At 46.8% G+C, this 27565-nt stretch overlaps 8 protein-coding genes across 8 annotated transcripts in view; 3 read left to right on the top strand and 5 right to left on the bottom strand.

Annotated features, from left to right (window-relative positions):
- The window catches only part of PAAG_12396 (hypothetical protein), a gene marked incomplete at both ends in the record, with an annotated part of 4589 nt that extends 533 nt beyond the window's left edge, over window positions 1-4056 (bottom strand). Inside the window, 2 exons of the mRNA XM_015847890.1 lie at window positions 12-2648; window positions 2746-4056. Coding sequence (XP_015702494.1) covers window positions 12-2648; window positions 2746-4056 — 3948 coding nt within the window. The remainder of the gene's footprint in view (window positions 1-11; window positions 2649-2745) is intronic.
- A 1387-nt stretch (window positions 4057-5443) lies between these two features.
- Window positions 5444-7999, bottom strand: PAAG_07424 (prenylcysteine oxidase; the record flags this gene model as incomplete). Its single annotated transcript, XM_015846220.1, has 4 exons — window positions 5444-6987; window positions 7122-7234; window positions 7397-7712; window positions 7855-7999. 4 exons carry the CDS (start codon window positions 7997-7999, stop codon window positions 5444-5446), a joined length of 2118 nt encoding a protein of 705 aa, XP_015700655.1.
- A 612-nt stretch (window positions 8000-8611) lies between these two features.
- On the top strand, window positions 8612-9277 carry PAAG_07423 (hypothetical protein; the record flags this gene model as incomplete). The annotated part of the gene is made up of 1 exon (XM_002790518.1): window positions 8612-9277. The coding sequence occupies one exon, from the start codon at window positions 8612-8614 to the stop codon at window positions 9275-9277; it is 666 nt and encodes a 221-aa protein (XP_002790564.1).
- Window positions 9278-10042: 765 nt separating this feature from the next.
- On the bottom strand, window positions 10043-12506 carry PAAG_07422 (acyl-coenzyme A oxidase; the record flags this gene model as incomplete). Its single annotated transcript, XM_015846219.1, has 6 exons — window positions 10043-10199; window positions 10280-10559; window positions 10649-10730; window positions 10829-11476; window positions 11536-11641; window positions 11704-12506. 6 exons carry the CDS (start codon window positions 12504-12506, stop codon window positions 10043-10045), a joined length of 2076 nt encoding a protein of 691 aa, XP_015700654.1.
- Window positions 12507-13665: 1159 nt separating this feature from the next.
- PAAG_07421 (acyl-coenzyme A oxidase) lies at window positions 13666-15903 on the top strand (the record flags this gene model as incomplete). The annotated part of the gene is made up of 5 exons (XM_002790516.2): window positions 13666-13966; window positions 14019-14719; window positions 14790-15103; window positions 15174-15489; window positions 15571-15903. The coding sequence occupies 5 exons, from the start codon at window positions 13666-13668 to the stop codon at window positions 15901-15903; spliced, it is 1965 nt and encodes a 654-aa protein (XP_002790562.2).
- A 705-nt stretch (window positions 15904-16608) lies between these two features.
- On the top strand, window positions 16609-17695 carry PAAG_07420 (hypothetical protein; the record flags this gene model as incomplete). The annotated part of the gene is made up of 2 exons (XM_015846218.1): window positions 16609-16775; window positions 16948-17695. 2 exons carry the CDS (start codon window positions 16609-16611, stop codon window positions 17693-17695), a joined length of 915 nt encoding a protein of 304 aa, XP_015700653.1.
- A 491-nt stretch (window positions 17696-18186) lies between these two features.
- Window positions 18187-19611, bottom strand: PAAG_07419 (hypothetical protein; the record flags this gene model as incomplete). Its single annotated transcript, XM_002790514.2, has 2 exons — window positions 18187-19383; window positions 19483-19611. 2 exons carry the CDS (start codon window positions 19609-19611, stop codon window positions 18187-18189), a joined length of 1326 nt encoding a protein of 441 aa, XP_002790560.1.
- A 2972-nt stretch (window positions 19612-22583) lies between these two features.
- On the bottom strand, window positions 22584-24020 carry PAAG_07418 (hypothetical protein; the record flags this gene model as incomplete). The annotated part of the gene is made up of 1 exon (XM_002790513.2): window positions 22584-24020. One exon carries the CDS (start codon window positions 24018-24020, stop codon window positions 22584-22586), a length of 1437 nt encoding a protein of 478 aa, XP_002790559.1.
- Between the last annotated feature and the right edge of the window lie 3545 nt (window positions 24021-27565).

Raw genomic sequence — 27565 nt, 5'->3', positions numbered from 1 at the left:
CAGATCCCAACCCCAAGATCCTCAACCCTGGACCCGAAGAAAAACTGATCCCCAAAGAACGGCTTGATGATCGTCGGAATACCAGCGCGTAAACTTGCACCCGTCGTGCCAGCTCCACCGTGATGCGCGGCTGCATCAATCTGGGAGAACAGCCAGTCATGCGGCGCTGCCTTAATTTGATGAATCTCAGGCGGGAGGGCAATTTCCACTTTTCCGCTTGACGGGTCACCAAGCCGGTCGGACCAACCCTTCGATAAAATACACCGGACATCGGCCCGGAGTACGGAATCCACGATCGTCTTAGTAAGAGCGGCTGGATCGGAGACAACGATGGAGCCGAAACCGATGTAGACGATCTTCTTCTTGTCGGCTTGGGCCTGTTCGATGAAATTTGTTAATTCAGTTGGCGGTGTCCAACTGCTGCCTTCATCCAAGAACCAATATCCCGTAACGCGAATCCAGTCGCTGTAATCAAGAGGCGGTGGTACAACGGAAGGCGAGAAGTTATATAGGAAAGGAACTTTGTTTGGCTGCATCTTATCGAGATTGGTACCGCGAAGACCAAGTTCTCGCTTGCGCCATCGGTTCACTTGTCCAGCTATAGCTTTCCAAAAAACATTGTCAAACATGACATAGGTAATGTAATTGTACGCCCCACCCATCTTATGTTCGGGAACAGCGAATGCATGTGGATATGCTCTAGTCCTAGTCCAAGGCATCGTGAAGGCGCGGAAGTAGGGTATCCTGAGAGCCTCCGCAATGTGTATGCCAGCCATGGCGCTCGGAGATTCAATCAGGATATCACTATTTTGACAACTTTTCCATGCAGAAGAGAGAAGGTCATCAATCCAACCTCGGAACTTTGAGGATGCTTCTTTCAAGAAGGAGTATGTAAACATCCCGTTTTCCACACATATCCGCATGAGTTCCGCCGGATCCCCTTCAACTGGGGCAAACTCAATGCCATGGTGTCTTATCCAAGGTTCAAACTCCTTATGAGTCGCGATTTTCGGTCTGTGGCCTTCCGCTATCAATCCCTTGCACAGTGCAATGTATGGTTGTACATCCCCACGGGAACCAATGGTCAGACATGTAATCCTTAGCGACTCGTGAGGCTTGAAATTGACCATGGAAACACGTGGATCATCAAAGAGAATTGGAGATGTCGCGGGAGACAATGGCACGGAGGAAGAGAGCGTTTGAGAGCCCTGTTGCTCATCGAGGCCCCCAAGCCTTGCCTCTTGTAGCATTTGATGTTCAGCCATCGCAGCCTCAGCCTCCTCTTTTTCTTGCTGTGCAAACAAACCAGACTCAACTAGGTATCGAACTGACTCAAGATTTTGATGCAGGGTAACAGCACAGTCATCTCGGCCATCTGCGGTATTGAATTCGAAAAACAACTCTTCGTGACCGCTAATAATCACAACAAGACCGTGGTACCCGAACCGAAAACCCTTCTCTTTTTCGACATTTTCTATATCCTTTAATGGTAGGATCATCTTGGTCCGCGTCCCAGGAAGTAGGCTTCTGAAACACATTTTCCGATTGCTAATATATAGCTTGCCGTAAAGCGGGAGAACTCGATGAAGATAAGCAAAGTATGTAGCCACTAGCTTCTCAGAAGGAGGGAGGGCAAAATGAGCACGGAATCTCTGTCCGTGTCCACATCCTTGCTCTTCATCTTCCGGATCAACCATCCTATCATCGGATAGAACAGCTTGGCCCTCTCCATAGTGTTTCCTCCCACCTATCCACATGCCAGATACTTTTTCGAAATACCCCATCGATTCAGTTGCAAGAATGTTACTCATGCGCTTTGATCGACTTTTAAGGAATCCGGCAGCACGTTGCAACGGATAGCTGCCAACCTTCATTAACTCTTGAAGGGTGGGTGATGAAGCAGAGCGAGCTGCACTTCTATGTTGAAGATCATGTTCAGAGTCACCACCACCATCCTGAGGCTCAACTGGCCCGGATCTCATAAGAGATTCGGTTATCTGCGTTCTTGTAGGAGGCTGGTTGAAAACTTCGACTTCTGCGCCTGATGGTACGAAGCGGGTAGTATCTTCTGAATGGCGCCGCGGTTCATCCCCAGGTTCAGATGGTGAGGGCCGTAGCATATTAATGGTGGGCGACTGGAAAACATCGCTCCTGTTCAAGATCTGGCTGGCGGACTCCGCTGTCCCGCATGCCGACTGTAAGATAGCGGAAACCTCCGTTGCATGTTCTAAAGACTGAACAAACGAATCTGATGAGCTCTGAAGTTTACCCTCAGGAGACCTTTCGGGTGGGTGGTCCCCAACATTGACTCTGCCGGTACTCTCGCTCCTCCTTCTTTGCCCAAGGCCAGCTACATTCGGTTCATTGATGTGGCCCTGCATTAAGCCGCGAAGTCCTGAAATCTTAGGACTTCGACTCCGGTCGCGAAGAGGCGACCAGGGCCGCAGGGTAGCTCTGACCGACTCAGGATGTAACGTTGTTCCACATGGAGGTGAAACCGCCCCAACGGATTGGGAGCGAGGTCTGGGCGCTCGGCCATAATCAGGTGCAAATGCGTTGTGTTGGATTTGCTGTTCTGGCGTTTGGTTGACTAACTTTTTCAAAACTTCTATGGCCTCTTTGCCACATTCAAAAAATGAAAAGAAGTACTAACAGACAAAAAGAGGCGTTAGCGGCAAATATATAAATGTACTTCTTCTCATTTTTCTTTTATTTTCCTTTCTTTCAGAGGGACGGTATATTTACCTCATCAACCGCACAACTCTCACCGCTTTCGAAAACGCGGATTTTGAAAGTATCTGCAAAATCAATAACAGGGTTTTCCTCTATGTCAATAACATTCTCAATCGGTAAAGATATCTTGACGCTATCTCCCTCATTGTGGGATCTGAAAATAACCTTTTGCAAGGTTTTCACCCACTCCCTCGCATTCGTGGCACTGTCAGCCCGGAATCGATAGATTCGAGTGTCTGTCGTAATCGTAAAATCTTTCACGTCTTTGTCCTTGCCTTTATGTTCCGTTAAACTGGCCGAAATCCCATTCCGCAGGTCAACTTGACCACTGGGGAAATAAAGGTTTGACGGGTCGAGATAATACGACAATACATCACCCTTGAGCGTGAACCAGTATCGACTATATTTCGGGTTTTGACGTCCTCGTTTCGAAAGATAACCCGACTTGACAATGGTATGGGACTTTTTGGGGAGATAGGCGTAGAAGCTAATATGTCTTTCGGTAATGTACATGTACCCCTGAAGCAATACACTTTGGAGAAGCCAACATTGGTACTCTGATATAACCTTTTCAGGCCTATCAAACCCAAATATATCCATAAGTCGTGCGGAGAGAAGTGACGAGAGTGATGACTCCTTTCGTTGGCGGTCTTTTTCAGAAATCCCCGTCTGGTTTGGTGGAGATTCAGATTCGCCAAAGCGGGCTTGCGCTTCACGCATGAGACCTTGCACTGGAGCCTCTGTGGAAGCCACTATTTGTACAGCTTCCCCGGCTGACGGCTCGTTCGACGCTGTGACATCTGGTTCAGGAGTTGTCTCTTTCCCGGTAGGACTCTTGCCCGGCAGTTTCGAAAGGGATTTCAGAAACTGGCTCTCTGACATCCTTTTCCGATGAATCGACCGACCACGTTCGTTCAGAGTTTTGGAAGATGGGGAAGGCTTGTCTCCATGGGCGATTTGCGTAAGCTGGTTTGTGGAAGGGCTGTCACCACCCCGAATATCGACGCTATCGTTTGATAGGAAACGGTTCTTGAGTGGCTGGTCTGTATCTTCATCCGCATCGCTGTACTCATCGAATCTGGTGTGGAAATCACTTTTAGAGCTTGCGGCGGCTATCATGGAGAAGACAGACTGATGCATGTGTGTCAACATCCCTGCACGACCAGCAGTGTCCGATGGCGGAGCCGCCATATCCTCTTGTTCGTCATCCCCAATCCTTAGTCGTTCAGGAATGTGGCTCAAGGAGAGACGGTTGGAAGAGGTGCTATGGGTGTTGAGCCTACCAGCTCCCCCTTTCGATCTAGATTCATCGTATGGAGGCATGGTTGCGTGATAAGGTGGAAAAGTGGATACTGTTGTGTATGGAGGCAATGAAGGGTTGAGGGTTAGGGATCGAGCAAGTGATCTATGGATTAAACGTGTCGTCAGACTCAGAGAAGCTAGATCATTATGCGGAACCTCTGTTCGCTAAATTTATATTGAGGTATTTAAGGTTCTGGAGAAAAACCTCTCCAGGGAAAAAAAAAAAAAAAAAAAAAAAAAAAAAAAAAAAAAAAAAATTAATTAAGATAACCAAATGCAGAGTGAGGTGAGTTGTAGCTAATATAATTTTGGTAAAATGCATACCAACAAGGGTACGCGTAGCAAAAGAGGATAGGGATGAAAGCTTACCTGAGTCAAAGCACCATCAGCTTGAAAACTACCTTGGTGCAGCTATGGATAAGAAAGGCTATGGGAGCCAAACCAGTCAAAGTTAAAGAGCGTAACAAACAAACTGAATAACTAAAGCTGAAGGGTATCACATAAAACTAATTAAAAAAAACACACAAAGGCAAAAGGTGAGGTGATGCGGGCGTGTTTGTTGGCTGGAGAGACAAGAAATGCAGCTTATCCAACAGGGTTGTAAAGGGAGGACTTCCAACTAATGGGCCGAGTCCGGAGTAGTTGTTGGGTTATCTACATCACAATCTCAGCAGTCCGCAACGTCATAGGTTAGCGGTATGGGTGGGGAGGAGAGGATAGAAAGGGGAATCCATCGCCAGATAGAGGGATGGGATGGGAAGAGGAGCATAAGGTTGAGGAAAAGGTTGTAGAGAGAGAGAGAGAGAGATAGAAGGGGAGAAAATAGAAGGCGGCAATGACGGGATGTCAGCCGTGTCGTTTTGCTTAGAGTGAGGTCAGGCAGTTCAAAGCCTGGGGCGTCTGGGGCATGTGATGGCCTAAACATGGTGCACGAGCCACAAGCACCAGCCACAGACCTCATGAGGCTTTCAAATGACAGCCATTCCGTAGATTATGTCATCATCCCCAGAACCGGCGCCAAAACCTGCGTGCAATTCGAGCAATTCGAGCAATTCGTGCAATTCCGCTTCTTCCTTTCCAACAAGGGTTTTCCTTCGATAAAAATAACATAAAAATAAAAGAATCTAAGAAAAATTTTTTTTCAAGATATAGGATCTGTTTATATAGTGCTTTGAATCTAAGAATAATAACCAAGTGATGAGTGAGTCAAAGCTATAATTAGCGTTTGACAGCTGATTCAAAGAAACAAAGAAGCCCCAAAGGTCAAGCCAGCCATTCCCCAACCCAACACCCAATTCAACCAATTTAAACCTGATAGCCCTGCCCAAAAGGGATATAGCGGGTGGCAAAAAAAGGGAACGCAGTGTTGTGTTGGATTAAACGAACGTCCCCATACAACCAGCTGAGATCAATATCCACCCCCATCCTCATATTTCTTCAACTTCGTCTCAAACTTCGAAACCCACTCAGACAATATCAACGCCGCAACGTTCATACCAGACAACGAACTAGTCTCCATCGTCGAGATGAAACTCTCCATCCCGCTCGTATACCACAGGTTCGGCGCCAGTTTGATATCCTCGAATGTAACCCGCGGATACAGATATGGATACGACTGCCACACCTTCTCGTAAGACCAGCTAATATGTGACGGCGAGATATCTGCTATGCTCTGGTCGTCGCGGTAGGTGGCCTCACCGCCGTCATCATTATTGTTGGCAGTGGAATTATTATCCAGCAGGCGCACCCCGTCAATTCCAAGGATTTGGCTTAGGAAGCTTGCTTTCAACTGCTTTGGCGAAAATATCTTGTACACGTAGTGAGGCCCAGGTGAGAGGTCATTGCGAGTGGTTTCTGGCGGCTGGACTTTTTGAAGTGTGCTGATGCTCCAGAATTGAGCTGGACCAACACCATCAGTTCGAGTGCCTAGCTTAACATCGGGGGGGAGTGTGGTGAGGACAACCTCAGGGACAAATGAGTCGGCAGGCATTTTGAAATATGATGGTGACAGTTTATAAGGTGTGGCAAAAATTGTGACATGGAGGTTGACGTAACGTGGAGAGTCGATTGGGCGTTTCAGGCGTGGTGAAATAGAGATATTGGAGAATTGAAATGGGTTGGCGATCACCACATGGTCAAAGGTGTCTTCTGCAAGGGTATTGTCTGGGTTACGATGGGTGACCTTGTATGTCTTGTTCCCAGAGAGCTCAATACTAGTTACGGGGGAATTTAGATTCACTGTTGCCTTTGATGCGTTAAGCATGGACTGGAAGATTTGCCAATTGCCGCCTTCTACAGCGACTGCGCCATCTGTCGCCATGCATACCATCGTCTCGAGGCCGTGGATCAAGGGCAGGTTTTGCCCGTAGTTCACCCGTGTGCTTGCCTGGATGATCTCCCTTGCGAACTGCTCGGATACGCCATTGTCTTTCAGGTACTCAGCGCCGGAAGTCCAAGTGGCTTCGGCTAGACCAGCACTCATAGCCGCGTCGGATAGAGATTGGAACGGGAAGTATGGAAACTTGTACAGCTTCAAAAACTTGTTCACTGTCGACTTCATAAGATTCTGCGTCTTCATGGGTGCCCAGCCGTATCTATAAATCAGCTTGAAGATGCTCCACCAATACAAGCCCCCCCTTTCTTGGAGAAATTCAAACTCTCTGCCATCCCAGACACCCAAGCTATGAATGGATTCCTTTGGTTGCCCAAAATCTGAATCTCTCAATTTCAGACCGAATTTCCTCGTAGCTCGGATCAGGTTCTTGTTTACCTCGACAAATATAGAGGCACCCAGCTCAACTGGAAGACTGGGATCGTCGAACAGATTGACAGTGGTAGATCGACCACCAACGTAAGATGCCCGCTCGTAGACGGTGAGGTTGAGCGGGATTGAAAAAAAATCAGTAAATTGTCGCAGATAGTACGCAGCAGAAGCACCAGCAGATCCGGCACCTGGGTAAACCAATGTCAATATCCAACTTATCGTGCGGCAACAAAACATGAAGAAAGCGGACACACAACTTTATTTTTTATTTTTTATTTTTTATTATATATATATATATTGGTATATATATGGCTCCACTTACCGATCACTGCTACTTTCTTAGCTGGCGCCGGATCCGGGGTTGGTGACAGGACCGTAGCTGGTGCTTGGGGTGGTTCAGGCTCCACCTGCAGCGGAACCTGTGCATCCTGGCAACTGGAATGGGAAGCTAACAAGAGCAAACAGAAAACAAAAATTGCCAGATGAGAAAAAATGCTGCTGCCTTTGATCAAAAGCATTTTTGCGAACTATCGCCTGTTCATGAACGAATGGACGATATAAAGAATGCAGAGGGAAATCGGATCATCACGGACAAACCGCTCGCCCTCTATTTGCGGCGGGTTACCTAGGTAGTGTCGGGAGATTGCAAATAGTACGATGGTCCTCCCGTTCAATAGGAGGAGGACACCGAGAGCTCTCTCGGAGTGGTGCGATAATCGTGGAATCGTGGGAGGATAAGCTGATAGATATAAAGAGGTTTTGCTCTCTGGAAGACGACGTCGTGGTTTCTGGGTCGTGGTTGCGGCTCTTCGGGACTGGGCGTGGGGAGCTTCAGCGCAGCTCGTTGGGCGGTCGGGCCCTTTAGTGATGCAGGCGCGTCCAATGAGTTGCCGCAGATCGACACACCCAAAATCTGCGGGTGAATATCAAAATCTTCTCGACACGTACGGGAGTATTTACTGCAGCAAGACTATGTAGATTGGACATGAAAGCTATATTTTCTATATTTTCTATATTTACCAAAAATAGGAATGAAAATCTTCTTATTGTTGTACCGGTTAAGGTTAAGGTTGATGAAGATCGCGAGAACAAGTCCACGGGTTCTAATTGGCTCAATGTCAGAACCCCAGCGATGACATCACCACCGTTGAAGGAAGCCCTGGAGCTTAATTCGACTTCACATACTTCGTACCTGATCATTACAAGAAATATACGGCATATATAAGAGTGGCGCTATGAGCATCTCCCTGGACGCAATTCTCAAGGAAAAGGAACACTTTTATAAATCGCAATCGACAGGGCGGCGCAGGTACCAAATTTCAATTCTGTGCATATAATGCGTGTTGGCGTGCAGTTATCAGCAGGCAAGCAGTGATGATGATGATGATGATGATGATGATGCCTTCGAGCTCCTTGCTCAGTTGGCAAACAGAGAGGAGGCATGGCAGCTACGACAACGCTTGATAAATGTCAGCAACGCTCTCCTGTTGGTTTTAACGATGTGCCCCTGATATTGTGCCGTTGAGGCTGGGGGCTGCTGGCTGGAGCGCAGTTGCCAACATCTGCAGCCTGTGTCCCGTCCCGCCTTCGGGATCCAGCCGCCTTTTTTTTTTTTTTTTGGGTTCCCAGGCTGCTCTTGCACACTGACTCATTCTCTCAATGCAAGTCGTGCATGCATCGTGTATCCTGCTCAAGTCTATGAATAATATTTCTCTGTTCTCCACGGGCATCCTTATATGAGCTCCTCTCAAACCAATCGGATGTTCCCAAAGACTACCCGCATTCAGCATTTCAACACGTTGACTCTTTACCATGACGCCTTTGACCTTCAGCGATATAACGACCGCTGTAGCTTTCATCTCTATCATCGGCCTCATTATGACCTACGACCACATTACCTTGATCAAACAGAGACTCGACGTTCTTAACAGCAGACTATCAAACGCCATACGGCAATCAGAAGCAGCAGAGAATGAAGCCCGCTCGGCAATCGAAAAATCCAACATCTGCCGCAAGAAGATGGCAATATTCGAGGAGAAGCTGAACGACTACCAGACAGCTCTGATGGATGAGATCGCCGAAATCACCCAGCGCCAGGATCTGAACGCCGCCGTCAACCACCGCGATAAAGACAAGAACCAACAGGGAAGCGTTAGCCGTCCGCTTCACGAGGTTCCTACCTCCTCCTCTCGCAGGATGGATCAATCGTTCGTCAGCAGAAGACCGACCCGGGAAACCATCCTGTCCCGTGATACGTTTTCGCCACACCGTTCCATTTCTGCTGGGTGTGTTGGTGTAGAATATTCTCGCGGTGACCAGACGCCCATACCACCAGTGCTAGTCAAGGAAAAATCGGATTCGGGGAAGAATTCCATGCGGTCGGTTATAGCCAATTTATCTTCCAAGGCGCCCTGGCGGCTGAAGACTAAAGAGAGGACGGCTGCTGTAAGGCAGAGGATTTCGAGCTTCCACCTTTAGTTATGATTGCTATTAGAGATTGAGCTACGGGTTGTTCGGGTTGTACAGATTGTTCAGTTTGTTCATTATCAAGTCGAAACAAGTTTTTTCTGTGAGTGAACACTAATAGTGCGCTTTCGTTTGATTTCATATAAGTTTATTTGAAACTGACCATGTTGGTTCCAGTTCATCCCATGTAAAATATCCGTTTCCAGACACTGTTCACTACAACTACTGGGGAACTGGGACGAAAATACTGATATCCGCAGCAATTTCTGAGCAGCAATGTGAGAATTGTATCCAATCTTCTCGGCAGCCAAGATACCCGAAGGCATCCGTCTTTATCGATCGATTTAAAATTTCCCATTGACTTTTGTTGTCATGATCGCGTGGTATGTTTACTCCCATGTTAGCTGTCGTATCTTTTATTGGATGGCATGGTGTGAATGTGATACCCGAAACGACACAGCTAACGTTTATGCCAGTATGACATATCAGCGGAGAGGATTGTACCCCAATGCATGGTATCCAGGCCATTGGATATCCAGGCATGCTGCAAATACCCACGTGTTTGTTAAACAAGGTATTGTCTTTTACCAATGGAATAATGAAATAAAAAGAAACTTAAGTTCGATCAATGCTACGTCTGTACGCAAAGAACATATCTATTCAAAGCACAGTTCAGATTGGATGTATACACGTCACGAAACTCTCATCAAACACACTTCTATATAGTCCCTCAAACCCAAAAGCAATAGGTAAGGTCCTGCAAGTGAGACAACTTCCCTAGAGCTTGGACAGGATTCGTCCAGCATCTCCACTACCAAGAACCAACTCATCAGTCCGATAATCCGGATTGGCAGTGATCTCGTTCAATGGGTTCTGCCTATGGGCCAACTCAAACAATTCTTCGTACACTCTACCGTCATAACGGCCCAGCGCACTGTAATTTCCTTCGTCAGCTGATGCCCCAGCATTCATTTTATTTTCGCATCAGGCACACGGTAAATAATCAAATCTCACCTATTCAACAAAAAGTCAGGAATCGCCCAGGAGTCCACCAGCCGCACCGCATGCGGTCGAACACGTTGCAGCAGGTCGAATACACCAGTCGTAACCGCGTCGAGATCTTCGTTCGATACCGCGCCGCAGCTGTAGAATTCGCGCGATTCGGTTTCCATGGTGCTCAGGGCGAAAAGGCGGAAGAGATCCCAGAGAACCTCACGGGTTTGTTCGGAGGGGATATTGGTGTCATTTTTGAGGGCGTTGTAGAAGTTTATGACGAGGATGGATTGGGAGTGTGCTGGTTTCTCTTAGTGAGTATTTAACAATAACGCAACGGAAAAGGGGTATATTGAACGGGGGGAGTTTGTAAGGGGAATTAGAGCATACTGCGGCTTAACCTGTAGAAATCGATGAGGAGGCTGTTCCAGGACTGTTTCTGGATCTCTCGCTTTTCGTATGCTTTGAAAGACTGGGTAGATAATTTGCGGTCAGCTTGGATATACATACATTTCAGGTATTGGAAGGAAGATATTAGTGGACAATGAATCGTGGTCATCAAGATCTTACGAAATATGCTGCTCTCCATTCAAAAGCGTGCACAATGTCCTCATCATTCTTGAGCACATTGAGATTAAGTTTCCTATCCTTCGAATTGAGATATCGCTTCAGACCCTCCTCCGTCCGTGTAGTTGCCGGGCCCCCGATATTCTGCACCAGTTCGCGAACTTTTTTAATCAGATACCGCGCCACTTGCTGTGTGATCATGTAATTGTCTCCCTCGACAGTGGGTTTGGAGAGATAGTTATTGTTAAGTTGCACGAGGCCGCTGCCTCCTCCAAAGCCATGGCCGCCCATGGCTCTTCGACACGTCTCAATGCCGTTTGCGCTAAGATCCGTGCACAGACTCTTCAGACCCGAAGAGGTGCTGTGGAGTTCGGCAAGGGTCGCAAAATCTCCGCTTTTTTCGATATCCTGTCGTGTCCGGTCGTAAAGCTCGCCCATGGCTTTGCCGCTATAGTGGAGTGCGAATGTTGTGGCCAGGAGGGGAAGAATTCGGAATTGGACAGTGGGGTAATCTAGAACGTTTATTTCTAGAGCAGCATCATTGGGCGCATCTTTGTCTTTGAACTGGCGCCGTATAGAAAGATATCTCACTGCCACTGTTACAGCTCGGGCGAGTGCGAGTCTTGCTTCCATGACAAGTTTAGCACGGATCTGGGAAATTGTAATCAGCTCGGGATACTCCACTTCTGTTGGAATTTGGCAAGGCATACATGGGTCAGTGTTCCATATACAACCACTGGGTTTTTGGGCTTCGTATATTCGCCAGACTCAGGGTTCACACTTGAATACCCGGCTAGCATAGCATCATGTGGAACTCTGCGGATACTGCGCGTCAGTTCCGTAAAACAAAGATCTGCTGGGATTCAAAGCAGCCTTACCTATGATGATTGAATAACAAGTATCCGTTATCCATGCTATCATACCCGTACTTCGGACCAATATCGCCCACCACGATACTCTCGGGTGGCTGGTGCGTCTTCATATCCCGAATCTGCACAATGAGCGGATGAGGTCCATAGTTTTTATACTTCGTATCTACTCCAGATCCTGAAACAGGAAGCAGCAGTTGCGCAATAGCAATGACATGGTTTGCAGTGCGGCCCATAGTGCCGTTCCACCACTTACTCGCAGTCAAATGTGGACTGTGAAGAACAAATTCTTTGGTTTTTGGATCCCACTTTGCTTCCAGCTCGAGTCCACGAACATTGCTTCCATGACCCAGTTCAGTTTGCGCGTAAGCCCCAATCACTTCCCATGCTTCAATTTTGGGCATCCAGTATGCCTTTTGTGCTTCACTTCCCTGTTGAGCAACCGTTGTGGTGAACATAGACGTGTGGAGGTGATAAGGGAGCACATCGTCGCATAGGCTGGCTGCCATGCTGTAGTCATCTTTGTTCCATCCAAATTTGTCCTGGAACTGGCGGATTCTCTTGCTTCTGGCTAATGCTAGCTTATATCGGTCCGGGCGGGAGAGGTTGGCTTGATTTGTCTTTTTGAACAGGGGATCGCTCTCGAGAGCATTGAGGACACGGTTTTGCTGTTCAAGGTATTCAGAGGTCAAAAGATACTGTGAGAGCTCATGGACTGGAATTGACGATCGAGTCCTCTCATTTGCGAGAATCGTAGCTCCATCCGGGGCTGCTGGCTTCAGTGCTGCGCTGAAATCGGTCTTGTTCGCCATTTCATGCTCAATTATCCCGTCAATCTCGAAATTTGGAAATCCGAATGACTGGTGAAATTCAGGCTTTCTGGTGTTAAAGCGTGAGAACAACAGACTTATACTATCACAGTTTTCGGCAACCGTGCATCTTTTGAGGTCAATTCCAGCGCCTTTTTCGTCCGCGGCTGGAAGTTCACCATCTCAGGGCGTCGATGTTTAACATCCTTTGGACCCAGCCAACCAGTGGCGGGCGTCTGGAGTCGGAATATTCCCGAGGTCCAGTATCAGAAACGCTGGTTCGAAAGTTGGTGTATTTTGGAGGTGGTGAATTTACCCCTCAGATGACGGCGCATTGCCGAACTCCCCGTGTTTTGAGCCTGTTGCCACATATGAACCCCATTCGGCACAGTTTTCTAGCAAAAATCACATCAAGTTAGTGAAGCCTCGCAAGCTCTCAGTGCAGCAGAGTTTGCTATCGCTTCAAGGCGTGACGGACCTGGGCGAAATCCGACACAATTTTTTCCCGTTCGATATCAGGAAGGTTATGATTAATGATTGAGCATATATGGCTGTGATACAAATTTTAGCAGGCCATATAACTAGTTACCGTGCTGATGTCGGTGAAGCCCCCAAAGTCTTTGAAAGTCAATCGAACACCGGGAATGTTTACCAAGATTCCAATTGAAAGCAGTCCAGACAGTTTACGTAACCTTTCTTCCCTCGTAGTAAATTAACCGACAGAAAGAGGAAGGGCATTGCTCTAACGCGGGAAACCTGTATTATCCATTTTTTTCCCGTTGTCAAAATCGGTTGAAGTGTTTGAGCTAAGCACCGAGAGCGCTTGGAAAAGTTACCGAATCGCCGACCGGGTTTAGCCATTGCATCTGGATCCCACTCCCCATTCAATTCAGCGGATCAACCCGAGGATCTAATAAAGAGCCGAAGAAGAGCTCGTGACGGTCAACCTTCCACTGGGGGAATTTGCAAAGCCAGTGTAACAAAAAGCAAAATGGCAAATCGGAGATTTGGGAGCTATGGCTTCGGCAAGATCTTGCATTGGGTGGTGCCTTGACCTCAATCTTCGTTTCAACCTAGTAACTATATTATAAATTGTTCTGCTGCAACGTTAGCAGATGTGCTCTTTTCAGCAAGAGGAATTTTCCAATAAATACGCTAAGTCATGATGTCGCGGAATATTAGCAATGATGTCCATGAGACTCCGTTTTCCGTCTTTTTATGGGGCGGGAAGGAGAAGTTCGAGGAGCGCAAAAAGCTGCTGAAGGCTCTTACATCGAACCCCGTCTTCTCCAAGACTGACGTGGCAGTTCCTTCGCTGTCTCGGAAAGACGCATGGAGGAGAGCTCTAGGTCAGGCTCGCGTGTTGATAATGCTGAAGCATAGGGAAAAATGGACAGGCACCCAGTTCCGCGATGCGGTACGGATGCTTGACTACTTCGTCCCAGTGCAACCTCAGTTCAGAAGTATGCCCACCTCTGCCTATATCAATTCTCCTAACATCTAACAGCCAAGCAGTCTTTCTTTCGAACCTTGAACGCCAAATGACGGACGAGCAAAAGGCAATTTGGATCCCAAAGGCAGAAAGGTTCGAGATCTTGGGATCGTATGCCCAAACGGAACTTGGCCATGGCTCAAACCTAAGAGGGCTTGAAACAACAGCTACTTTTGATAAAGCAACGGATGAGTTCATAATAAACTCACCGGCCGTGAGTAGCACCAAATATTGGATTGGAGCTACGGGAATCTGGGCTACTCATTCCATTGTTGTCGCCCGTCTCATCATCGATGGGAAAGAATACGGAAATCATCTTTTCCTCACTCAGCTTCGCGATCTGGAAACGCAAGAATTGATGCCAGGGGTAGAAATTTACGAACTGGGGCCTAAGGTATTCCAGGGCATGGTTGGGGTGGATAATGGTGCCATGCAGTTCCACGATGTCAGAATCCCTCGATCTCAAATGCTGGCGCGGAATGCTCAGGTTCTGCGAGATGGGACATACGTTCCACCAAAGAATACGAAACATTCATATGGCTCCATGATCACCGTGCGGGCTATTATGGCTGAGATTACCGGATACGATTTATTGAAGGCTGTCGCAGTAGCCTATCACTATACGACTTTCCGAAAGCAATTCTGGATCGAAGGGCAGAAAGAGGAGAATACGGTATTCAATTATGCCAGCGTCAAATATCGACTTCTTCCACTCCTAGCGAAGGTAAAAAGTTCCAGATTGCTTCGTTCTGCTACCCATTAAAAGGTCCAGCTAACATTTTAAACACGTTTAGGGGACGGCGCTTGTCCTTGTTGGACAAAACATCAAACGTGCTTTCGATGAGTACTCGGAGGTCGTCATCAAAACGGGCAACACGTCCCAACTTGAAGATCTTCATCTGCAAACCGTAGGCGCAAAAGTATACTCGACTGACATCACTGCGAATGGAGTTGAAACTTGTAGAATTGCATGCGGAGGCCACGGGTATAGCGCTTTGTCTGGTTTTGGTCAGATGTATGCTCACACCGTCAATGCAGTTACATATGAAGGTGACAACTATGTAATTGCCCAGCAAGTTCCGCGAGCCATCAATAAACACTATAAAGCGTAAGATGCTCCTGTCATAAAACCCTCAACACACCACCCCAGGATTGCTAACCTGGATTTGCCATCGTAGAAAAACCGAGCACACAGTTCCCAGCCTTTCCTATCTAAGCTTCCTCAGAAAGCCAGAGAGCGGCACCAAGCTCTCCGTATTTTCGGAGTCCGACTGGTTCAAGCCTGTAGCCCAACAATGGGTTCTCGAGCGCCGCCTAGCAACTCTGGTAAAGACTCATATGGAAGCTAGCGAAGCAGGCAAAGACACCAGCTTCACCGTTCACGAACTCACCATGGCCCATTGCGATTTCGTCTATTGGAGGGGATTCTGGGAGGTGATTAAAGAGGCTTCTGGTGCCGAGTTTATTCAACAATTGGAGGCTCTTGCACAAGTGGTAAGAATATCTTTCCGAAACCCCTTATCCAGGCACACAATATACTTGCGATGGTTTCCGCTGATTGCCAAAACAAAACAGTTCTCTCTTTCAATCCTCCAGTCGGCACACAAAGAAATATACGCCCCTTACGCCCTGACAGAGTCTCAACGCAAAACCCTTTCGTCTGCTTATGACAGGGCAATCGACACCTTATCTGGGTATGCAAAGTCTATCATTGATGCGTACGGTTTTACGGAATTTGAAATGGATAGCGCATTGGCCAGAGCGGATATGAACCCGTATGAAGCGCTCTTTGCTGGGGCAAAAAATAGTGAAATGAATAACATGAGGGATATCTGGCCCACTATTGTAGATGCGAGGAGAATATGGGGGAGGTTGGACGCTCAAGAGAAGGAGAATGCAAAGTTGTAAATGAATAGATATGGGAATGAAAGGGTGTAGAGAAGATTCATAGATGTCATGTACTTGTGGACATACACCCAAACTCCAACTACCACCCCGTCTAGAAATGAAATACGATATGAAAAACACTAATTGCGGCTTAAAAACATGCTGAATTGCCATAATTGAAGCCTCCCCTAGATTACACATTGAGTGTATGTCCAACTGCCCACAGTATCGATGAAACTGAAGTCGAGGGGTTTAGTTGACCATAACTAAAACTAAAACTAACTAGTTAACTAGTTAAGTTAGATCAACAACTTAGTCAGCAAGTCGTGAATAGTTTCCACATTAGGCAGAACCTGGCTCGGCTGGACATTCCCAACCACAAACCATTTTGCGATCTAAACATCGAATTGAAAATCTTCAACTTCAAACGTCAAATATCTTTAATATCAACCACTGCAACACACAACCAAGACAGACTTCTCCTTTATCCTTGTCAGCCGATTTCGACCGAAGTGTTTATGCAGACTCCTCTAAATTTACGCTGTGCACAACTATTGAAATTCTTCGATTTCACTTTTGATACGTTGGAATAACTCGCGAACAATTTGGGGCAAACACAGGGACGGTAACGAGGGAGAACATTCAAGGTTGAAGTCGACGCATCATATCTCAAAGGACAGGGATCAGAGAAAATCATAAAGGCACCAGAGAGTGAAAGGGAGCATCATGGCTGTGTTTGACAAGTGCAAAACGAGGCCGCAACATATTGAAGCCATTCTCAATGGTTTGGACAGATATAACCCAGAGACCACCACCATCTTCCAAGATTATGTCGTGCAGCAGTGTGAGGACAGGACATTCGACGCCTATGCCAACTTGGCACTGTTGAAACTGTGAGCGCTTTTATTTGGCTTCCTGTTTAGGGGCTATTTTGATATCCCTATTACCAGTGATCGTACACTCTTTTGATATCCTCTTTTCGTTCGTGCATCCTTCTATCTCTTTATGCTCTTACTCTGATGAACTCCGTAATTTCTATTACATTCACGTTTCCTATTAGCCTAGACATTTTTACCTGATGCAATATCTGGTAATTGACCTGCGGATACGAAATTATCTGAAACGATATTGGTCATCTCCAGATCTTTCTGTGTTCGTACCAATCTACGAAAACACTGCTAATATATGGATGCCTATCATCGGCAATCATCTCTGCAGCTACCAATTTAATCCTCATCTCCTCCATACCGAAACAACAACCAACATTCTCGCCAAAGCGTTAACCGTATTCCCCTCACCCGCCTTTTCTCTATCTCTCGCTCTCCTCCCAGCGCACACACAGCCATTTGCCTCATCAAAAATATCGTCCCTCCCCATGCAAACGTCTGATTTTGTCGAATCTGTCCAAAAGCTCTCCCGCCTCAACACCCTCCTCGAATCCGCACAATACCCCCACTTCTGGTCAACCCTCAATTCCGATGATCTGTATGCGGATTTAGTTGCTGATGTTTCAGGGTTTGAAAAGCTAGTACGCGTTCGCATCGCTGTCGAAGTTGGCAAAGCATTCCGTGAAATAAGCGCTGACATTCTGGCTCAATGGCTTGACTTGCATGGATTGGAAAGTTTGGAGAAATTCGTCGTCGATGTTTGCGGGTGGGAATTGGACAAGAGCGCGGGATCAGATCTCAAGAGTATAGTCGCTAGAGTCCCCAGGAATAAAGAGAATGAAGCCAGAGGAGAGATTAAGGGAGAGAAAGTGGGTATAGAGATGTTTGGCCGAGTTCTTCGGAGGGGTTTCGAACAACCCGCATGATTTTCTTAATTCGCCTCTTTGTCTGTTTCTTTTTCCATTTGAGTCTACATGTTGATGTGTTTTTTCGTTATCATGTCTTGAATATTTCTTGTCAGATTTCCTGTTTATGTGGGATCCGCATTTCCTTCTGATGCGGAATTGAAATTATTGAGGAATTGTCATGCCAGGGAATAGGGAAGCAAAAATATACTTAATTTGAATCATTTGGCCACAACAGTTATCTTCCATTAATCCCGCCATGTGGGCTTCTTTTACGGTGTCAAACTGCAGTGCGTATGCAGGTGTGCTATAACTAGCAACTAATGTACGCTCTAGACATATTTTCCATACCAAGCAATAAGCCTGCTTTAGCCAATTCAATTTCGTATCTCGTAAAAATCACCTGCAACTTTGAATGTCGATGTTCTTTTGACTCTTTCCCCATCCCCATTCCTCATGTCTATGAATTACCAACCACGCAAATACATACTTCTGAAATTGATGCCACCTCACTACCTCCCAGCAGCTATTTCCTCCCACTGGACGCCAACCCACTCCTCTCTCCACACCAACAATCCCTCATTCTCTAAGCCACAATTCGCAGCGCAAACACCTAATATCACAGTCCCCCACTCCATCCCCGAATCATCGTTCGGTCCAAGCCCAATTCCCTCGCGTCCATCTTCAAGCACCGCAATCGCATGGGGAGTAAGCTGGACCTCGAAAACGCGTTCGCGCCCACAATACTCGCAGCGGGGAATTCTGCTGTAATTTTCCCCCGTACGGCTGCTGGCAACTTTGATATGGGATGATTTCTCAGAGGATGAAGTGTGGGAGAACAGTTTCCCCACAACGTCACTGGTTGAGTAGAGAAGTGGTGTCCCGCAAAACTCATAGCGGAGGACTTGCTCCGGGTTATGACCTAGACGCGTAGAGAAGCGCAGGAAGGATTTGTCCATGGTGGATTCGAACGTATCTTTTGGCTCCACACCACATATTGATTCGTCTTCAATGGTCATTCGATGAGCAGTGTTTGATTCTGCAGGGGTTGAGGGGCGGGAGAGGGTTTCATATTCTGCATCGAGGTGGTAGTGAGGATAAGGCTTTGGGAATGAAGATTGGGGTGGCCATGGCAGTGGCGGACCGGCCATGCCCTTCGGGGGATTTAGTGGAGGTGGGGAGGAGACACGGACTTTTTGGGCGAAGCTTTCGGGGAGGGAATCGGTGGTTGGCGGAGGGGAAGAAGGCTTTTGAGGGGGCTTTGCGGCGAGGATGGAGGGAGAGTCGAGAGAAGCAAAGGGGTTCGCTGGGCTGAGAGATGAGGTGGTTGAAAATGGATTTAGATTAGCTGACTGCCCTTGGTTGGACGGTGCTGCACCAAACAGACTGGCGCCCAGATCTTGCTTGAGCTTCTCCTGTTCTGCTGGCATAGGCTGTGGTGCATGATCCGTCTTCTTCAGTTGGTTATTTTGCATTTGTTGCGAAGAATTGACAATTTTATGCTTCTTTACACTGCGCAAGCCTCTTATGCTTCCCGGTTTCCTGTTACAGGCTTTCTTAGGGCACCCAAAGATATACAGCCAGCGCTCATCGTGAGGGAAATGTTGCGGTAGATCTCCATTTAGTTGCAGGAGGAGCGGCATCGGGCTGTTGCAGACTTTACATTTGGCGAAGTCGCCTGGTGGTGGAGTCTTGGGGTCGAGCCATGTCTGTAAACTTCGTCCATTAGCATTGATCGGGGTGAATATAAAGTATATACACGCAAACAATAAATAAGCAGAAATAAATGAAGTGAGAACCCCCCGTACCGGCCAGCCGCCAAGGTGACTGATCGAATCGTCAGAAACCTCTTCATCTACATATCCAAGAAGCACGTTGGTTTCGGTGCAGGCTCCGACATCATCTATGCCAGATGAATCACTATCATATGAATCCATTTTCACAAAAATCGGGTAGATATTATTCTCGCCGTCTGCAAAGAGCGAATTGATCCATACAGGCAATTTACGCTGCAGAGAACAGTATGTGATTAATCTTTCGTTTCTTGGTAGTTCAACTTCATATCGGCCAAAAAAAAAAAAAAAAAAAAAAAAAAAGAACGACCATTGCATCACGTGATAAGATTCGGTCCGATTGATAAGATAAGAGGATAAGGGTTTGCCTTTACAAACGATACATCCGACGAAGCTGCCCGGGTGGAGAGCAGTATTTTACGTTCGGGACAATTAGGATCACCTTAAACCCAAGCAGCATAGTAGGCTTGGAATAGGTATTGTCGACTTATGAATGTTTACTCCTGCCAATGATTGGGAATCGTTCCAGAGTAACCTGCACCCCGGGAGACGGAAAGCCCACACCGCTTCTCTGCTGGGTGGAAGGAGGATGCCAAGGTCACAAACAGCAGATGGATTATTTAATGGAGGTGGTGGGGGTTTTCTGCTTTCTGTTTAACTCTGTGGTGTATTCACCCTCCTGCAGGTCCCAGCCTGGTGTTACCTATTCGTGAACGAACTATGCGCTTAGTTTGTCTTCTGAACTAGCCGAATCCAAGCTGCCGAGGGCATCAAGAGGAATCCAAAGAATGATTCCGAACCCGACATGGTTGATGTCAAAGCCTTCTTCTGATGGTGTTACTCCCAGGTGGTCGAATTCCCACAGACAGAGGAATAGCTCCAGGATGCAGCAGTTCTGATATGCAAGTAACTATAGTCTTACTGCTTTCCATCGACTCACCCCTGTCCATTGAGTATATGGATCGCGTCCCTGTTTTCCTACCGCCTAAGTTGCTCGCCATCAAATAGAATCCAGAGCTCACAAAACTCAGTGTGGAGCGTCGCTAGTTAGGAAGTGCCAGGCCCCTGAGAACTACGGTATTGTTCGAGATCTTCGCTGCATTTATGGCTGACCTGTTTTAGGAGATGAACCAATCGGACAAGAAGAGAGGAGCAGCAGCTGCAGGGGAAATAACTAGATTTTGCCGCAAGAGTGTGCGATTAAGCAATAAAAAGACCCTTGCATCTTGTAGGCTTACCTTTTTGGTTGAAAGGCAGAGAAAAGTTGACAGCAAATATATATATATATATATACAGGTTTCCAAAGGATGCTTATGAGAAATGAGTCCCAAATACCCTGAAAATTATATATCTACTCGGCTATTTTCAACCTTTTGCAGCTAAATAAGTTATTTAGACCCGGGGACTCTCAACGGCTAAATTTTCTTGGAGGCTTCATTGAAGTTATCACAAAACCTAGGTACCTGGTCTCACCCCTCCGCTTCTTTGTCGGTCCAACAACAAATACACATTTTATACCATTTAAGACTGCCTTCCTTTTAACTCGGTTATCACCGCCCAAGTGCTAATGGGCGAATTTCAAACGTGCTTCCAGATGTTATCAAGGTTGGCTTCTGGGATATTCAATGGGTCAGCACTCAGTGTTGTCCGCTTCATATTCTAATCCACAAAAAACCGATGTTTACATCGTCACATTCCCCATGTTGAATGTTGAGCTTATGATCTCACATTTGCAGCACTTTTACCAGGCGTGAGACCCAATTATATACCTCCTCTTTCTCTTTTTGGTCACATTGCAGTCGTCTCTTCGGCTCTTGGAGGGAGGCCAGAATGCTGGACGTGTTCTGTACCTGTGCCATCTCAACAATGTATAACTATTGCAATATGTGATCGCGCTAAAGATACGCCTAGAGTCAAGCAGTTTTCTGGAATCGAGTTGAGCTGAATCATTCCTTACTGAAGTGCAATTAGAAGATGATTCAGTGAGGTTTAATGGCTTGAGTACTGAGCATGGAATGCTCCCGAACAATGAAAATGAGTGTGAAGCTTGGAAGAGAGCTTACAGAATGTTCATGACAATTATCCAGAACAAGAATAGCACAGCAATATATTCTATAATGTAACAAAGTCAAATCAGAATGATAGATAACAAAACCTATACCGCCGAATTTCGCCAGATCACCCATTTCCTCCCATTTACTCCGAAGAATAAAGGCATTATTAGAAAAGTAAAATAAAGTAAAAGAAGAAAACCATATTAACCCGTCAACCAGCCCTTGTGCCTCTATTCATTTCATGAGTAACGTTGGAAAGAAGTGTTAAAACAGGAAAGCGGGGGAAAGGGGACTAAATAACTCAGAACTGAGAAAAGCTACCCCTGAAAATAAAGGAAAATATACAGAGCACGAAGAGAAACAACAGAAAGCTTGTGATGAAAAGGGCGAAGAAATTCACCTCGTCCTTAAAAGTGGTAGCTTGTGATGTCTGATGTGTGCCTGACATACACATGCCTTCGCAAGTGCACAAGAACAGAACACAACAGCATTTGGAAAATTGCAATACAAAATCAAGTTGCTCGTTTGCTCGTTTGTCAGGCCGTTAAAATGGTGACGTGGGTGACGTGTGAAAGGGGGGAGGGGTCTCGTGAAGAGGTCGAAAGACGAAGAAAACGAGGTGATAATTAAAATAAAATTTAGTAGAAAGTGAAACAAAGGCGTGGAATATCCGCTCTTCTCCATCCATTCGGAGGCAAATTCGATTCGATGTGATTTTGATACATGTGCGTATGTACAATACGTACGTAGAAAATATAAGCCGTAACAGCGTCAAAGGGTAGAATAGATAGATAAGATGTCGAAAAGGGTATATGGTTCGAAGATATATGATTAAAAAGGGCCCATAAAGGGGAAAAATCCGTGTGAAATGTAAGCTGCAAAATATGCAAAGATGAAAACGATGGGCGCTTGAACGCTGCAATGTCAAGAGGAAAAGGGATCCCTAAAAGTACGATGGAATTGCGGATTCGGGTTTGTGCCAAGGATGTTTGCGTAGATAGTTAAAAATGAAGTCGTGTCGATCGATCGGGTTAAAGAGTTATGAAGATATAATAATCCACCCTAGGCTACTACCTGTCGTCCACGATGGGAAATAGGGATCGGTTTCGGTGCAGGCGCTAATAGCACGGCAGCTGAATCACCTGCTCTATAATCACGTCGCATCCTAGAAGCTGCACCGGCTCTGGCACCAGCAGCACCAGCAGCACCACCCCTATTCATCGACTCCCCTGACAACGACGCCCTCCTTGAAAACGTATTATCACTCTCCTCCTCGAATGAACTCGATACGGACCGATGATCATCCTGCAGGCCACAACGGGACCCGCCACCAAACATCGCACAGAGCTGCTGTAATAACGCGACAAATTGCGCATGCAGCTCCGGAAATACATACTCATTCCCGACTATTTCAGCCAGGTTGCGTGCGCGGATCTGTCCCGCGCGCCTCGGCTGGCCATCCGGATCTAGTGTTCGGCCCGTTAGAAAGGAGGAGATTGGTGTGTATTTTCGACCGTTGGCCATGCTGTTGGTATTATTGTTCGTGTTGTTTTTAGCATTGCTGGTCCCTTCCTCCCGTCGCTTCTCCGTATCCTGGAACCGCTCCGCGGCATTAATGATGCTTGCTGCGATACGACCAAAGACACGCCATATAACCGGGGACGCACGGAAGGCTCTTCCGGCATCTTTTCCCGCCAGCGCAATTAGGGCATAACTGCGCCGTTTACCACGGGCCATGGGATCGGGTAGGCGGAAGACGTAGGCTATGGTATAGCCAGAGGCGGAGTCGCCGAATGATAAGGGTCCAGACGACAGTCCACGCGGTAGGAGTTCGCAGCTTAATGTTCGGATGGAAGCGTTGCGCAGCAGCGCGTAATCATCGGGATTTGGAGGGCCGCGCAGGGATAGATAGTTCACGATGTGTGTGTGACATGACGTTTCTGACGATGAAGAGGAGTGAAGAGAGGCTGGCGATGAATGGGGTGGGTGGTGAGGATCATCGTCATATTCCGAGTGGGATCCGGCACAGGCGTATACGACTTCCCGAGAGCGAAGGACTGGGCTTCCATTTCTGGTTTTGCCATCTTCCTTTAGGGTTCCCGGGCCACCTGGAGGGAGTTGATTGCTCACACCTTTTGGAACGGTGAGGCTGCAGCTTGCGCAGGTTTCGCTATCAGAACCACCGTTACGAATAAGTCTGTCCGGTTCAGTGCGCCCAGATGATCGATTCAGGAACCAGGGGTGGTTTTCTAATCGTTGACTGGAAGCCGGGGCAGAGGAGAGCGGGGAGGGCAAGGGGTCGAGGTTGGCGGAGGTGCAACCGGTGAGAGACGTGCTAACTCCGATTTCTGGAGGTGTTGTAGATTGCTGGTCTGGCTTTCCAGCTCGTCCAACGGTACGGGACTGTAAGGAAGGAGAGGCGGTATGAGAAGACAAGGGAGTATCGGTAGGGGAAATGTCGTAGGCATCGGAGTAACATCGGTTGCAGGATGAGGGCATGACTTGGGAACAAAGAACGGATGTCGGGCCATGCACTTCGCAGAAGTGCGTCAGGGAGACCTGGTTTAAAGGACGCCAAGAGCAAGTCAGTATACAACTTTTACACGGAGTTCCGGATGTTTAAAAACAAACAGTTGACACGAATCATGTAGTCCAAAATGGGTAGTATGTGTGCAACAAAAGATATGATGATGCATATCGCGATGCAGTGTATTGTTATATATGCTGGGGCATAGGTATAGAAGTAATAAATCCTTAACAGAACGGTCCAGCATGTATTAAATGATAGATCTCAATGAGCAACGCCGCAAAACGCAAAATGCAAAGCACTAGAGGATAATGTGATGTCGAGACCAAAGCGCGAGACGACGCAGTTGAATGAAAGTGACATTCTTTAACCGATGCTGGCCATGTGGTAGCCATGGGCGTCATTCCTGAAGCGAGGTAGCTTGCCTGGGCAGGGAGATAGTTCATCTCTTTCAAACAAGCCGCCACTTCCGATCCATGGGGGAGGGGATGGGGGGGAAAATTGGCCAAAGTAATAGTATAGAAGCAAGAAAGAGGATTTGAAGCACGATTCCTCGAATTTGATATAGAAATCCATGGGGAGGAGACTTACAATAAAATCCATGACAGGCTGTATGTGAGGATTAGAAGCCCGGGTAAGAATCACACCGCCATCCTGAACATTGAGACATAGTTTCAATCAGAGGATGCGACAGGAGATGCGATGGGGTGGTGGGTGGTTGGGTGGTTTAGCTGAAGTCGCCTCCGCAACAGCTGGGTGAAAAGAGCCCAAGAGACTGGAAACGGGGAGCGAACGGGTGGAGTAAACAGTGGAGAGGGAATTGGGAGATGATATAAGAATGCAGCAGTGATTATTGTAGGATGGGGCAGTCGGGTTGTCTGGTTACTCTGGTAGGTTGTAGGGCTGTTTAAGTCGGGTGGATAGCGTGGGAGAAGAGAGTGGATATTGAGGGAGAGACTAGACGGAGAAAACAGGGAGTCCAGGCAAGTTATAGTTATACATGTACGAACCATACACACTCAAATAGGACACAAATAGGATTCAAATCCCGAGGGATTATAATAGGGAAAAATAGAAGAAGAAAAAGGAGACGAAAAGAAGAAAATAAATGGTTTATTCAAGCAGCAAGAGGGAATTAACCACCTAATACAGGAAGCACTTTGCGGCTCTCTTCTTTTCTCGTAGTACATAACTACATGTTACATCTACATCTCTTTAACATTACAACATAAGATAGTCAGACATAGGTCATTCTTCCCCGAGCCCCTCACTCCTTCAAACCCCCAATGCAACCCCCGGTAATGTTATTATGATAAACGCAGAGACGACGAAGATGAAAGCAAATACTGTCGGTAAACAGGGGCTCTACGAGTGGGAGCAAATCGGAGCAGCGGAATTTCACATTTCCCCCCAAGCCCTATAGCCTGGATCCGGAGAGATGGAAAACCGCCGCGACTCGAAACCAGGGATCCAGCATTGTGACAAGACCAAAGGCTTGCATTCCAAAGGATGAATACCGCGACTCTCTTTTCCCCAGATGCTCCATGCTCCCTTATTATTAAATTATCACAGTTTTTATTTCCTCCAGAGAGTACAAACAGCCGTTTCCACCGCATTCCTGCAGCCCTTAATTCGCCCTGTTTGTTGACCCGAATTGGACCTTGGTTCAGCTGGTGGCTGTGGTGGCTGTGGTGGCTGTGGCGACTGTTGGAAGAACACCGGGCGGAAGAACGGGCTGGTTATCAACAGACTCGTAGACAACAGATTATTGTCAGACTTGCTTAGGATATGTGTGACAGGCCTGACGGGGAGGGCTTGGCCAGGTCCTCTCGATATTCGACGTTCGAAATCAATCCATGATCTGGCCTTCGATGGTCAGAGTCTGGCGCAGACACTTTCTTAGCTCCATGGCTAGCCTGTATTTAGCCCATCGGACAAGCCCAGTTTCAAGATACGAAGGCATGGATGGAGCGATATATGGAACCACCTCCGTACAGAAAGATAGGGTAATTTGGAGGAGAAGAGATAAGGGATCATCCCATCCCCATCCGTCGTCGGCAAATAGTAGGAATAGTTGATTGCTTTGTGCTAACGGGACTTGTTGTTCCGTACCCAGGTAAGGTTATGTTTTGGGGAGTTGTTTTTTGCTCTATCTTGAGAATTCTTGTTTAACTAACTTTAAAGTAGTTATACCAATTTCATCACATCTTTCCCAGCCATCCCCATACCCTTTTCGTGGCGTGGGGTGATTAGGAACCAACAAAAGTGACAGGAAAAAGCAAATCTCTATATCACAAACCTAAAAAGAGCTAAAAAGAGGGATTGGAGTGAAAATATTGAACATGATCAATTTGAGAGCTGCCTTATCATCTTTAAAATTCAGCCTCAACTTCCTTTTATTTTAACTAATAACGGTCCTACAGAGGGAATGCACTCAGAACACTCCTCTTGACTAACTTTCATCTCCGAACCCCCAGTTTCAAACTATTCATCCTCTCAATGTAACACGAGACGAGCGAGACAGGTACCTGATGCCCAACATCATTTTACCCCGTTTCCTTCATGCCATACGCCATATAACCCCTAGGATCCTAAATATACCTAAATATGTAGGTACTCTCTGATATACGATATCAAGAAAATTTTAGTCTAGCTAAAAGTAGGGTTTTCTATGACCTCGGCCTGGCAAGCTAAGAGGGCGGCGATCTTTATACGATCTGCGAAGCCTTGTTTGTCTAAGTCGGTCGGCACCCGGTGTTATGCGGGTGACGACCATCCTGTCTGACGCCTCATCTAGCTGAAAGAGGTGAGAGATTGAAAGAAGAGGAGTTTGGGGGGGAGGAAAGAAGGGAGGGAACAGGTTTCCAATCTATTGCATCTTGAAATATACCGGGATGGAGAGAAAAACATGGGGTCGATCTGATTGCGCTCTTGTAACTATATATCCAAGAGAAACTGGATTGCTGAAAAGAGGTAATAGGTGCCAAACCTTGATTTTTACTTACTTTGATTTCTGATGTGTCGCTTTGCTGCATATAGGATTTTAATTTTTTATTTAGGGTTCTGCATAAGGGTTTAAACTTGGCAAGTCTATTATACTCTTTTTTTTTTTTTTTTTTTTTTTTTTTTTTTTTTTTTTGCGATGTTCTCTCTGCAGAGTCCTGAATTGCGTTCATTGCTCGGTGCCCATGGGATGGGATAGCAGCTTAAAGGCACAAGATCAAAGCATCATCATGCAAACAACCATCCAGATACTCAATATAGCTTTTAACTAACCACCCTTTGAGATATAACAACAACTGAGCATTGACAGGCCGAGTGTCACATGGGATTGCAGGGAATCTCAACATCATTGTAATGCCCAATCTTCATGCTCAGTATCCGTAGTTAACGTATCGTAGACAATTACTTACGCAATGAACCAATGTTTTACCCTTTACATGGTGCATCAGATAGTTAATTTGTCAAATCTCCATCCCCGTCGCATGTCGCTGTCTATACACTTCTTCATCTGCCG

The sequence above is a fragment of the Paracoccidioides lutzii genome (genome assembly GCF_000150705.2).
Source record: "Paracoccidioides lutzii Pb01 unplaced genomic scaffold supercont2.24, whole genome shotgun sequence".
Classification (NCBI taxonomy): domain Eukaryota; kingdom Fungi; phylum Ascomycota; class Eurotiomycetes; order Onygenales; family Ajellomycetaceae; genus Paracoccidioides; species Paracoccidioides lutzii.
Note: the sequence above shows the minus strand (reverse complement) of the source record. Positions and strands in the feature narration are given on the sequence as shown.